Consider the following 14,586-nt stretch of genomic DNA (forward strand, 5'->3'; position numbering starts at 1 on the left):
AATTTTCCAGTTCCATTACAAATTATAGGCTGTCAAGCATGACACTTAGTATAACAAAAAAAAACTAGGAAAGTTCACAGCTTGAATACTGATCGGCGAAACCTAATGAGGTTTTATACTTGCCTCCGCCGCTTTCATTTAGTTAAAAGCCCTGAGCGGGAGAGGGAGATTTGTATATGGCTTCACATCTTCTGCGATGCCCCACAAGGTCCTCGTCATCGCTAACATTAGGCTTACTCCCCAAATTTAAAGTAGTCTGTTCTCTTTTCTCTTCTCTATGCAGAAGAAAACCATCACCCTTCTCAGCTCCAAGAGACGCCCCTCCAGTCCCAAAGAAAGTTCCCTTCACAGTCTCAGCTCATGGCACATCGTGGCAAGATCCTTACCATTGGATGTCCAACACCGCTGACCCCGACCTCTCCGCATACCTTCGCTACGAAAACTCATATGCTGAAGCTTTCATGGCTGACACCCTTAACCTCCAGCGGACACTCTTTTCTGAGATGAATTCTAGAATGCCCACTAATATTTCCACTCCCACTGAACGCTGGGGGCCATGGTTTGTCCATTCCCGTTCTTCCCATTTCCTATATGAATTGCAAATTTTCTGTTTTTCTTGCTTCTTCTGTGAACCCTTATCGTTTGTGTTGAAATTGAAGTTTTTTCTCAATTAACATCATTTCTGTTAGCTAGGTTTAGAGGATGAATGATTGTGTCGACACAAATTTGCTTTAAAATTTGCATTTTGCCACTCTCTATGTTTTTAAGTATGAATGTTGATTAAGTTGAGGGGTTGCTCTATTCTATCGCAATCCTGGCCCAAAGTCATCTCTATGTACAACTTACGAGATAGGATGCCAGCAACTTAGCAGAATGATTACCAATTATCTATTCTGCGGGCATAAGCTGTGCGCTTTCTTGTTTGGGAGATGCCTGATTTCAATTGAAAGTTCTTTGTGGGGCTGGTGTGTTTGTTTTAGTGAGGTGAAGTACTGGTGGTTGGTTTTGAATGACCGCCTTCTTAAGCCTCTGTTTGTCTAATGATCAGTCTCTTCGGGAGCAGTGGCCCTTTGTATCCTTGATTTTATTAATAGAGTTTGGTTGTGTTACAGGATGTTGTTTTGGTCTTTCAGTTAGTCCTTTGCTTATGTCCCTGTCTTAGCCGTGGGATCATCTGTTTATATCCTCATGTAATTGGGTTTTCCCCTTTTCTAGCACTAGTTTGTACACCATATTTGCTTATCAAAGAAAAAGGAAAAGAAAGAACAAAGGAAGAAAACTTTTTTTTTGTATAATCAATGAAAATGCATTTGAGGTTAATGAATTGAAGTTGAGTTTTGCTTGAGCAGGTTATACTACCAATACATTCCGGAGGGGAAGGAATACCCTGTACTTTGTCGGAAATTAGCTCAGACAAATGGTTGGGCAAAGTCTTTTCTTAATAACGTGATAGGAGAATTTGGAAGGGAGAAAGTTCTCCTGGACTGGAATGAAATTGCAGAAGAATATGGCAAGTTACTTGTTACCTCCTTACCTGGAAAGAATGCATGCCCTTTTTTAAATTGGGTTTTGGTAAATATTTGGATCATCTCAGTTATCTTTATGAATTAAATGAAGCCCAGGTGCGATGTTATATATTGAGGTTACTAATTAGGAAGTGATATATTTTTCTTTGAATTGCTTTGTATTATGGAAGTTGGTCTTTTATCTTTTAGGCACCATTTTAAATGACTGTGATATATATCCTTGTTTTGAGTGTGATATATATTCTTGTTTTGTTGGGTTCTATCTAGAAAGTTTGAAACGTAAAAGAGGATGCATTTTTTAGGAGATGAGAAAAAAATGGAAGGGTTTCTATGCTTGCATGGCACCGATGAAAAGTAAATTCAAACTTTAAAGAATTGGGTTTGTATGTGATATCCCATATCGGATAGGGGAGGAAGTTCTTGACGCTATATAAGTATGAGCTTCTCTTAACTTTGTAGACGTGTTTTAAAAGTCGTGAGGGCCCTTTTGGCTCTAAGGCGGATGATATCTACACGGTTGGGTGTGGGTCATTGCAAAATGGTATTAAAGCCGATCCCCGACTTTGGTGTAGGGGTTTGTTTGGCCCTACAATCCCATGGGACACAACATGGACGATGTGTCTGCATGTGGGGGTGATTGTGATATTACACATCGGATAAGGGAGAAAGTTCTTGATGCTATATAAGTATGAGCTTCTCTTAACCTTATAGAGACGTTTTAAAAGCCGTGAGGGCCTCTTTGAGCCTGGAGCGAACAATATCTATACAATTGGGTACAAGTCATTACATTATATCTATGGAATTGATTTTTATTTCCATTGGCATTCAGATTCATTTAGATATTTAATGTTGTAGGTTATGTTCATGTTGGTACATGTCGAGTTTCTCCAGATCACAACTTTCTTGCATACACACTTGATATAACTGGGAGTGAACGGTTCATGCTTCAAATTAAGGATCTCCATAGTGGCTGTATTCTTCCAGACTTGAGGGTTGATGGGGTTGTTAGCTTGGCATGGGCTCAAGATGGTTGTACTTTATTCTATACAACAACAGATGAAAACCAACGGCCTTACAGGCAAACTTGCTTTTGTCTTCTTGAGTCTTTCATTGAGGAGTTGGATATTTTCTTACCTATTTCTTTGTTGGCAGGGTGCAATGCATTAAACTGGGATCAGATGCTGTGAATGATGTCCCAGTATTTACAGAAAGTGATCCCAGCTTCTGTGTGGACATCACGAGTACAAAGGATGGCAAGTTTATAACCGTGAATTCTAATTCAAGGAGTTCATCTGAGGAAGGAACTCGCCTATAAAATTTCCTTTTCTTCATTGACATTTGTAAATAAGCAGCCTTCTTTGTTGAGGCTTATTTCCTGTTGCTCTGCAGGTTTTCGTGATAAATGCAACCAATCCAGAAGAGGGCTTGCGAAGAATGAATAAGCGTGTCCCTGGTGTACAGTATTTTTTGGAACATCACTATGGTTTTTTCTATATTCTCACAAATGCTCCTTTAACTGATAAGGAATTGTCTGTTGGAGATTATTATTTGGCCAGATGCCAGGTTGACGATGTACAGTTGGCTAATTGGCAGGTAAATCTTGTCCTCTTTGTATCTTAATTGCATGTTGCACCTGGTGTTCTATTCTTGTATATTCAAAGGCATATGTGAATACCACTTCATGAAGAATTGAAGGGTTTTTTACATGGGTTAAATTACTTTATCTGTAAGAAACCCTTCTAAGAGAGAAGAGTCAAGAGAATTATGCTCATGGACACTGAAAAAATTAGACAATTTTCTTGTGGAGAATGAAAAGATATAATGGAGCCTTATATTTTATATACTTGTTTATTTCGAAAAACTATAAACTTAATTTTGGTGCAAGTTTATCTTGATAACTTCTCAGTTGGTGCATGGAAATAGTTAGACGCCACTTAGAAATTGAATTGTTGGAACTGTTTGGCTGTGGCACAGCACCCCTTACTTATAGGTCCAGTATCAAGATAATATAACATATAGTAAACTATTATACTAAACTATGAATCCTGGCATGCTGGCTTACTTCTGTGCTGTTGTTCACTGGTAGGTTGATATATTGAAGCAGTTGAAGCTAAGGTAAATTTTAGAAGATTTCACTAGTTATCATGGGATTTGAAGGTATCTTGAAATATCGGTGGGTAGATTTCTTTTGGGGGCATACACATTTTAGCCACACCATAGGATTTCTTATGGATTGTAGGCAAATATAGCATTATTTCTCAGACACATAAAAGCTGAATTTGAATCTATTTGCTGGCTGCCATTGTATTTTAGAATTTGATCCTCTTACTTACATTTCATTGATATATCACAATAAATGATAAAAAGGAGAAAGGAGACCTACCTGAAGCTTCATATATTGGATCCTTATCACAACATTGCCTACTTATCGAAGTGGTGAAAGTAACCTTGTCCATTTTGGCTTTGAGTGGATTCTGATATTGTTAGCTGGAACCTTAAAGATTTGGAGGCCAGAAAGGAAGTGGCATGAGGCTGTAAAGAAGAAAAAATAATACGTGAACAACAAAAAATCAGGTCCTGGACAAGAGCAGACTTAGCCAAAAAAGGTTTCATGTGACCTCAGCTATATTAAAACTTATTTGAGTTGAGTTGAGTTGAAGAGCATATTGCTAGAAAATACATGTGATTGTATTTTTGGGATTGGATACACTTTTTTTTTTTTTTTGATTGGAAACGACACAAAAATTTATTGATAGATAAAAATAAGTACAAAAGAAGGATGAGGAATCCTCCTGCCAAAGAAAGCTAAACTAAAGAAAAATACACTGAAACACAAGCAAACACTCTAAAAATTCCACTCCCTAAGGAGTACACACTGCTATCCAATCAAGTTGTATCACATTAAGGGGGGTCCCCTTAAAAACCTTGGAACAATAAGCCCAAAGAGAAGCAAGGAAAACAATAGAGTCCCAAAGATACTCTGAATTCCTTGCTTTATCCTCAAAAATCCTCGCATTTCTTTCCCACCACACAGTCTGAATAAGAGCGGGATTGGATACACTTTGTAAATTAGTTTATTTTCTTTTTCTTTGTATCTGTTTACTTCTTGAGTAAGCCTTGCATAAGTTACCTGTACCTCGGCTATACTTCCTTTTGGCATCTTCTGATGGATTGTTCTACTCATAAAAATTAAAGCATCATACTTCTTGTCAATGGGGGTGTGCTGCTATAATCGGACAGGCTACTTGACTTAGCTGTTATAACATGTAATTTGATCAAGCCTACTTCTACAATTTCCAGCATGGAGACAATTCTTGTTCTTGTTTTGTTTTGGTGTGTGCTTGTGTTTTCTTTTCTTTTTCCCTTTTTTTTTGCTTGGCTATTTCCTTGTGATATATTCATCTTTTAATTGGTTCCATGTGCTCTTCTTTATTATTTTTTGGCAATGTGGATTCATACTATTGCTTTTACATTTGTTGTTTGTTGGCAATGTTTTGTCTTAAAAGTTAAACTCTCTCTCTCTCTCTCTCTCTATCTATCTATCTAGCTATCTATTGAATGTTATGAGTGATGCACTTAAAGCTATTACATTTATATTTTCTTTCACAAAAAAATATGTAGGAACATTGCCAAAATTTTCCTTTTTCATTGAGTTTTATATTATCAAATGCTCCCTGGTTTGTTTTTAAATTGAAAATTATAAATAAATATGATGCATAAAAATTATATCATTGAATATTTCCATTCATGTAAAAACAAAGTTAATTTTGATGATATATTTGACTGGAAATTTAGGAAAAACATAGAAATTTGAGTATGTGCCTATAGATACATTATATACTACCTGAGCTAGTGAGCAATAACACCTGACCTTTGATCTAAACTATATTATGATTGCTTTGCAGCTTTGACTAAACATGAAATCTCTCATTAAGTAGTGTTCATATGCATAGTGCACGCACTACACTTCATACATATTGTACTTAATCCCTACTGAAATTATATTGTACTGTTGCAATTAAACAGTGAAGAGGTGAGATATTTAGGGAAGTAATTTAAACCTATTGGAACTTAACCAACTCATTGTGTCTGACATAACATTTGAAAACACAACTTGATATGACCACCAGAATTTTCAAGAAATGCATTGGAGATATAGAATTCTATAAAAATACAATTTGCTTGATTGCATTCCTGTGTAAGCCCAGAAGATATATTCAATTTCATGCAATATTCAAACACAGTATTAAAGCAAACCTATTGGAGTATAATGGGATAGAACAAAAATAACCCACTGAAAAGCCCATGAACCAAGCATGATATTGATGCCCAAACTCAAGCCAAAAATGAAGTAAATCAGAATGAAATCAAAGCAAACAAAGGATTCCCAAAAATTAATTTGAATGAACAAATAGAACTTATAGAATTCAAACTTTATAAGCTAGTGCCACCAACACCACGCCACCATTACTGTTGCAGCACTGCAGCTGTGGATAATCATACCCCGCATAGTCATCGTCAACAAGTTCTCCTGAACTATCCAGTAAATTATCATGCAATGCAACTAGTTTCCTAGCTTTCCCCATATCCTTCTTGAATAAAAAGAAAAAGAGAAGAATGGTTTATAATATCTAAATGTGTTGGATCTCTGGATAAGAGGTAATCTAGAACAGGTTTAAATATCTAAACAAGTTAACACAAATAATGAGAATCCTATTTTTACTAAGAATTCCACTTCGATCAGATTCTAAGGAATTCTTTTAGGAATTTACAAGACACACTTTCTTATTAAATTTAATTAGTATTAAATTGAAAAATCAAAAGAAAAACAGAAGAAGAAGAAGAAGAAGAAGAAGAAGAAGAAGAAGAAGAAGAAGAATAGAGTGGATTTTCTTCTAAGTGTGGATGTTCAAACTATATTCAGTTGGAGCAAGCTCTTATTACAGACATCTTGAGTGTGGTGAGGAATGGTAAAGCTACCAACCAATTTCATGTGCAGATAACCTAAAATCTTGGGAATTAGTAAACTGTCTTTATGCTTTACAATACATAGATAAGTACCCATGGCTTTGGACAACATGTTAATTAAGTACGGTTTGAAAGCCTTCACCTGCAAGACCTGAAGTCATTGCTATATCTGCAACTGACAACCTATAACCAACCAAATAGGTTTGCCTCAACGACAATCCATCCACACAGCTGCATGCATTCTCAAATTCAGAACCGGATGAAAAGATAGGATCATATTTTAGCCATTCATCAATCTGAAAAATGAAAAATAGAATAATTTTGTCAATCATTAGCAGATTTGGATATGAAAAGGAAAAAAAAAAATGTAAGGAAACAAAATTTGACAATTTAAAAAGAAGAAAAGTTCAGTGGTCAAGAGAATCTCCTACCAAGATTCAAAGGCAGATCCATCCTGCCTGTAGAAAGGAATAATAAACAGATATAAAATTAATGTTAATGTTTATGAGCAAAATATTGAATGATGAAGAAAATAATTTAATCTAGACCATTACAATCAAATAATAGTAAAGAGATGAATTTAATATGGACAGTTACAAGCAAATAATGTAGATGTGAGATGTGAATGAAAATAAGTGATATAATAGAGGAATTTTGGGAAGAAAAATGTCTACAAAACCTTCATATGTTTGTATATAGCATAATTTTTTTTTGTTTCCTAACCGTTGACATATTCATATGCCGTTGTTTTCTTTTAGAACATCATCCTCCCAGGTGAAGATATTAGCATACAAGATATGGACATTTTTCATGGACATTTGGTGCTTTTCCTCAATAACAAAGGTTGCTCTATGATATGCTCCATCAATATGCCAGTTGATGTTAATTATAAGGTATTGAAATTTTTGCTAATATTACAAGCTTATTTATCGATAAAATTGATTGAAACTAGAATATCATATTTGTCTTTTTATTTAATTTTCTCTGTATAACATTGAAGGTTGTTGTAATAGAATTGGAGTGAATATTAACCAGTACGATAGAAACAAAAGATAAAACCAGAAAAAAGTTATTTTGCATACTGGATTAATATATTATGAAGTGCTTAGGAGTACAAAACATAAAAAATGTTGTTGAAAGAAAAGGAAAGAAAAAAAAGAGAATGCTTGAAATTTGAGCTGAATACAATGTCAACAACAGCAGCAGCAGCAACAACAACAATGACAATAGAAGTAACCATAATTATAACAACAACAAAAATAATAAAAAGTAATAATGAGAATAACATTAACTAGAATAATAGCAATAACAATGACAATATTAAAAATTAATAATAATAAATTGCACATATATATCAATATCAATAATAGCAACAAAAACATCAGAGACAATAATAATAATAAAAAACAATAACAATAATTATAAGAATAACAATAATAGCAATAATAACAACAAAAATGAAAATGTTAAGAATAAGAACTAAAACAACAATTAATAATAATAAATTGCATATATATTGCAGATATATATCAATATTTGGGCAATCCTGCATGTACTTTTATTAGTATCTGTAGACGTGAAATAATCTATGTTGGTGCTTCTGCATCAATGAAAATATTTTAATAAGCAGTTTTCTTGTTCTTGCCACAAAATAGCTACTTCATGTTGCATGCTACACATGAAATGATGATAAACTCGATCTTTGGTGAATTCCTATGAAGATATATTTAGAATAAGATGTTTAAAAATAGTTGTAATGGATTAAAAAAATGGCAAAAAAATCAGGAGAATTGTGCACATATTTTGTTTACTTTTTTCTTAGGGTGGTTGCAGACAATTAATCACTCACACTGTAGGAACAAGATACCCTTCTCCAACTAGTTGGGATTAAGGCCCTATTCAGTTGAGTGAGCTAATTTGAATCTCATCCTAAGTTCTCATTGTTGTGTGGGTGGTTACTCTTTGTTTATATTTTCAGATTCTGATAATGTACAAGGATTATTTATTGCATATGCCAGTCTGAAAGGTGTCCAGATGCAGGCTTGAGTGAAGTGAGATGCAACCTAAAGTGGATATGCAATTTAATATAATTTGACGTGCAGTTGTATAGGAACAATGATTTTGAAAATTTGAACATGTAATTGTGTAACTCATCGGCTAGTGAGCAGAAGAAACTAAAGCATGGTGTGTGTCCACCAAAGCTTATGGAAGTGTTGAGAGAGAATGAATTGATTAAGACTCAAAACTGAGTTATTTTCCTACTTAACCTGAGGATTAATAATGCATTTTGATTTTTAATCAATTATTTTTAACTTGAATGTGTGCTAAGTCCAAATTTGAAAGCTTATGTGTGAATCTGGGTGGGTGAAGAATGCAACAAAGAAGAGGAAAAGGGCTTAACTTAGGTGAATCCCAAAGATAAGGATGGCACAAGGTTGCTGAAAGCAAAGGTAAGAGCAAAGCAAGAGGCTCAGATCTTTAATGAAGTGAAGGGAAGAAAAGAGACCATGAAATTGAAATACAAAGGTCATTTCAATTTGAGAGCATCAGGAATCGATTTTGGAGGAGTTAGAACTGAGAAGATGGTTGCTACAAGTGGAAATTTCAATTTGAGAACAAGAGGAATTGACATTTTCGATTTGGAGGGAAGAGCAAAAATGGTATTGATTTCATATTTGATTTGCTTTTATTTTCACAAGGGTGAAGATAGAAGTTGAAATTGGAATTTCCAATTTCATTCAGCGCAAAATTGATTTCAAAATTGGAGCAAATGGGGGAAGCAGTATCTCAAATCAGAAATTCCGGTTTGAGGCATGTGAAATCGAAAATTGTGATTTCAGAAAACAAAGAAAGTAGGAATTGCTTTGGAATTGATTTCAAAATAGGTTTGTGCACTGCAAGGGAATATCCAAATAGCGGAAATAAAAAATTTTGATTTGAACCTTTTGAAATTGATTTTTCCCAAAGGAGGTCGGATGGTGATTTTTCTTCATACTTGAAACTGAAATTTCACACCAAGACCTAGTTGGAATCAAAATTTTTTATTTCAAGGATATTTTGATTTGTAACATTATGAGAATCAGTTTCCATGACTTTTTTTTATTGGACTTTGTAATATCTTAGGACATTGCCATGTAGGATTAGAGTTAGGATATGTATGTATTCTCATTGTTAGTGTTTTGATATGGATGGATAGATATATAATAAGATAGATTTGGAGACTTTACTTTATCATTTTTTTAGTTTAATAAAGATTTTAATTTTCTTTTGTTTTTCTTAAAATCTCAGTGTTTATTATGGATCTTGAGGTGAGAGAGAGACTGTGAGAGACTTTATGCTTCTCCAGTCGTGAGCATCCAAGGGGATCATCTGATCATGGAGGGGTCTTCAGTATTTAAAGCTGCTTAGGGTTTTTTTTTTTTAATAATATTTTTTGTCTTTTCTTTCACTCTCTTTGAGACAATGGATGAATCTGGGTCTGGGTGCGTGTCTCTGAAGGACTCACACTGACCTGGTAGAGGGTCTTCAAGCACCATGATAGCCAAGGTCAGCCACTGCCCATGGTTGGCAACAGCCCAAGGTGATCCCCCTGACACAAACACCTCCAGCTGCCACCTTCGGCACCAATCAGCACCCTGCACTGCCACAGTCCTTGCCCTTACTGCCTTCATAACCAATCAAATCCTTTAATGCCGTTGCTGCCACTTTTTGGGGCCACCATCATATTTGCCAGTCGCTTCTCTTCTGAAAAGCCGCCATTGAAGCCCTATAAAAAGGGGGGGGGATCTTGTGTACCATTCTAAATTCATCTCTCAATGTGTGGATGATGGTGCCCAAAATGTTATTCAGGTTACAGTTGAAGACAAGAGAGATCAACAAGCTGGCAGAGAAGGAAGTTTTGGTAGGCTGTGTTTGGATGTGAGAGATAGTATTGATACAATATTCTAGCATAAGTGGCTCTTTATCTGGGGATTTAGTTTGAGACAGATATTTATGTGCCAGGGCATTGCTTGGTAGCTCTCACTTAGGATGCCTTATGCTTTTGAGTGTAAGCATATTATGGGCCATTTTTGCTTTTGAGATTATTTATTTATTTTTAACATGCTACAATCTTTGATCATATGTTTGCATTAGAAAATATTTGTGAGAGATTTATTTTGCTATTCCTACAATATTTTATCAGAGCCCATGGGTATTTCTGTGGTCTTTTATTTGTGTTTTAATGAGAGAAGGCTATGCTGTTCAGTAGAACATCATAACTAATGTACAACTCATTTTTAGAATGATTCTTTTCTTTTCTTATTTTTTAAGAGGGCATTCAATAATGCCTTTGCAGAAAGGCAGGCCTTCGATGCACCTGCCTTTTTGGAAGGGTGCACGGATGCCTGGCGAAAGGCATCTCTCTGATCCAGAGCCAGACAGCTCACCTACATGTAGCACTTTCAAAACCATAGTTAAATAAACATGCTTGTTGCTTACTGGTAATTTTTCTCGAGTTTTTTTTTTTACAGCAGCAAATGGAGATTGGTGATCTTAGTCCATGGTTCTTCCCTCTGCCTTCGGGTTTATGTAAAGTTGTTCCATGTTCAAATCATGACTTCATGAACTTCGTCTATCGTGTGGTTGTTTCATCTCCAGTGGTATAACTTCTATAAGCTTAACAATGAGAGATATAAATCCTGAATGTTGATGCTTTGTCGTTTAATTCCTTCATTTCTCTTTCTTCTTTTGTCTTACAACATAGGACATCTGTGGCATTTAAATCCTGCTTTTTTTTTCTTTTTTTTTTTGTAATTTTTTTTTTCAATTTCAAATATTTTTCGACTAAATTTTTTTTTGTCTTTGAAAAACTTTCATACACTTAAAGCATGGTGATAATTCTCCAAGTTCATGAACTTTGATGTTTTTTGTTTGTAGAGTGGTCGTGGTCCTTGTTGTTTGGCTTTTCTATTTATAGACATTTACTCTCAAGTCTCACTTTCAATATATTAAGCATAGCCAAAGTCCTAATTTGGGGTGTAAATTAAGTTCCTTTTGTTGAATGGTTATCTTCATTTCTTTCTGAAAATTAATAACTTGATGGAGACCTTAGTCTCTTTAAACTTTTCTCAAGTACAATTGCATAATCAAATTGTATGAATATGATATCATTCCAATTTTGAGTTACATAACCTCATCCGGTTTTTACTTTTAGGAGTTGCATCTGAATTTCTCCCTCTTTCCGTTTTTTTTTTTCCTTTTTGGAAAATGCAGATGCCTGATATAATCATTGATTATGACATGCGGCAACGGGTATTCTCCATAGTGCAGCAAGAGGAGGTACTAGGTGTTTCTGGTAATAGTGGATCATTCTCACAGACTCATGACCTAAATACTAACAAACTGTTGGATGCCCAAAATGATGAGAACAAACATGCCCAGATTACTGAAGTTCAGAGATGGAAGGACTTTTCTGATGCATACTGTTGTGAAAGAAAGGAGGTTATTTCCCATGATGGTGTTGAGGTTCCTCTGACTATTTTGTACTCACGAGAAGCATGGAAGAAGGGTCTGTCTCCTGGCCTTCTACAAGGCTATGGAGCATATGGGGAAGTTCTAGATAAAGCCTGGTGTTCAGATCGTCTGAGTTTACTTGATCGTGGCTGGGTGGTGGCATTCGCTGATGTGAGGTTAGTTTTATCTGTCTGACTTTTGCTTTGCCAATTATGGCTGCATAGTTTTTCATAAGTGGGCATTGGTTGGCATTTGAATTGGTTAAACCACCATATTTGCCAAGGTATTTTTGGAAGTTCTGCATTCTCATAGTTGATTCAATGTGTTCAAAAAACATGCTATGGTTAAAGTCATGGTGGACATTGTGGGGATTTCAATTGCAGGTTAAACCACCTAACTTAGAAAGCTATTTTTGGAAGTTATGCATTCTCATAGTTGATTCAATGTGTTCAAGAAACATCTATGGTTTGATTTGGGTCAAGTCAATATCTAGTTGAACCTCTGCTCTGTTTTTCCTGTTTTTTTAATGCTGAGTGTGAGATTCAAATAAAGCATATTAATTACTATTTACTACCAATATGACTTGACATTGGGATACTGAGTGTTAACTATATTAAATGCAGTCTGATGGTTAGATTCATGGTTGAAACTAAATGTGTATGTTTTTACCTGTGATACTGTTATATTGTACTCAATTTGACATGTTTTATGTGGGAAGGGGTGGTGGAGGTCCGGATTCTTCATGGCACAAATGTGGCAGTGGATTGAACAAGCTAAACTCTATTCATGACTTTGTTTTATGCGGCAAATACCTGGTTAATGAGGGCTATGTTCATGAAGACCAGCTTGGTGCTATTGGATTTAGTGCAGGAGGTCTTCTTGTAGGGGCAGCTATCAATATGTGTCCTGATATGTTTCGTGCTGCTATTTTGAAGGTAATAACATATGAAACTACTTGGCATTTTGTTTTTGATATTCTGATTGGATTGAAATCAGTTTATTATGATTTTGGTAATCTATATCACTATGCTCTGCATGGTTGCTAAGAAGACAGCAGAAGGAAGATCATTATGTATATAACACAAAAACTTTTTTTTACTGATTTTTACGGAAACCCAAAGAAGGTTCAGTGCTGCTTCTTCAACAGTCTTTGCTAACCAGGACAAGGTGCGTTTTGGGGATCAGGGTGTGGGGTGGGAATGGGGTGTGGAAGTGGGAACGCACTCTGGTAAAGTAGTAAACATATAATATTAGAATTTCATGTCTTCACTGTCATTTGCTGTTGCAAAAAGAAAAAAATATAATCTATCTGATGATCTTGATTTCTACTGCATCCTATGGGAAAAGAGGGAGAGAACTTTTGTCTTGTAACTCTTAAATTTGTACATTTTCTCTCATATGAAGAGTTTTTCTAGTTTGCATGTTCCATTGCTTTAAGCATAAGCACAGGCTTTATTGGAAGGATGATCTTTTTGAAATATTTGTCAGGTTCCATTTCTTGACATTTGCAACACATTGTTAGATCCCAATTTGCCTCTCACTTTATTGGACTACGAAGAATTTGGAAATCCTCGAGTACAATCCCAATTTGAGTCCATTTTAAGTTATTCTCCATATGATAATATTTCTCAAGGAAGCTGTCATCCTTCAGTGCTTGTTACGGCATCATTCTGTGACTCGAGGCAAATTCTTAACTCATACCTTCTTCATCTACAGTTCCATACCTGTATAAATTTTTGCATGCACATATTCTGTATTTCTTTTATATGTATGTACGATACATTGCATCCATTGGCTCATATTGGTAGCTTTTTTAACTTGCACCTTCATCTACATTTGCATACGCATGCACATTTGCACATAAACTTAGATGGATGGCATTTAAAAGTTACAACCATTCTCAGGGTGGGAGTTTGGGAAGCTGCCAAATGGGTAGCCAAAGTACGAGATAGCACTTGTTCAAGTTGTTCCAGTGGGGTCATCCTGAAGACGAATATGAATGGAGGCCATTTTGGTGAAGGAGGCCGTCATGGTCACTGTGAGGAAACAGCGTATGAATATGCTTTTCTAATGAAAGTTATGGGGATTTCATGCGATACCTCATGATAAGTGTTCTTTTGAATCAACACAAGTGACGATATGAGGAAAGTTTGTATTCAAAATCTTTGGTGAGTGTGATCTAGTATTTGACTCTTAGAAGGATTTATGATTTCCCATTGGCTCTTTGTTATTTGTGAAGGCGACCTGAAGCAGTTGGGGCACTCAAGCTCTGAATGCTTCTTAAGATACAGAATTACTTATTTTTTCACTCAATACATGGGGCTAGTTTGAAAATGACTAGGGTATCAAGTAATTATGTAGGTTGATGTTTGGATATACTTCCCATTTTTTTTTTTTAATAATAGAAAGACCTACAAAATGCAAAAATTCTTATGCAAAAAGTAGGTATATACCCTGTGTAATTAAGGACACTTTGTATAATTTTCATTTTCTTAAATTTTGGAAATTAGAAAAATATCTTTATGATTAGTAAGGGTATGTTTGGTAATCGTTTTTAAGAACAATTTTTTGTTTTTTAGAATAAAAAGATTGGAAAACA

At 35.2% G+C, this 14,586-nt stretch overlaps 1 protein-coding gene across 4 annotated transcripts; it reads left to right on the top strand.

The window, feature by feature from the left end:
- Window positions 1-57: 57 nt before the first annotated feature.
- LOC117915006 (protease 2) lies at window positions 58-14,321 on the top strand. 4 transcript variants are annotated; one of them, XM_034830573.1, is made up of 12 exons: window positions 494-559; window positions 1,113-1,190; window positions 1,350-1,510; window positions 2,382-2,604; window positions 2,679-2,823; window positions 2,916-3,119; window positions 7,253-7,387; window positions 11,006-11,134; window positions 11,748-12,163; window positions 12,706-12,922; window positions 13,476-13,669; window positions 13,892-14,321. In XM_034830573.1, coding segments are annotated over exons 2-12 (2,028 nt in total). In that variant the 5' UTR covers window positions 494-559; window positions 1,113-1,188; the 3' UTR covers window positions 14,094-14,321. The 4 variants fall into 4 exon arrangements, with proteins under 4 accessions (XP_034686441.1, XP_034686449.1, XP_034686456.1 ...); XM_034830550.1 differs by lacking the exon at window positions 1,113-1,190 and having other exon boundaries at window positions 58-559; XM_034830558.1 differs by lacking the exon at window positions 1,113-1,190 and having other exon boundaries at window positions 58-559; window positions 11,009-11,134.
- Window positions 14,322-14,586: the final 265 nt, after the last annotated feature.

Source organism: Vitis riparia, chromosome 1 (genome assembly GCF_004353265.1).
Source record: "Vitis riparia cultivar Riparia Gloire de Montpellier isolate 1030 chromosome 1, EGFV_Vit.rip_1.0, whole genome shotgun sequence".
In the NCBI taxonomy this organism is placed as follows: domain Eukaryota; kingdom Viridiplantae; phylum Streptophyta; class Magnoliopsida; order Vitales; family Vitaceae; genus Vitis; species Vitis riparia.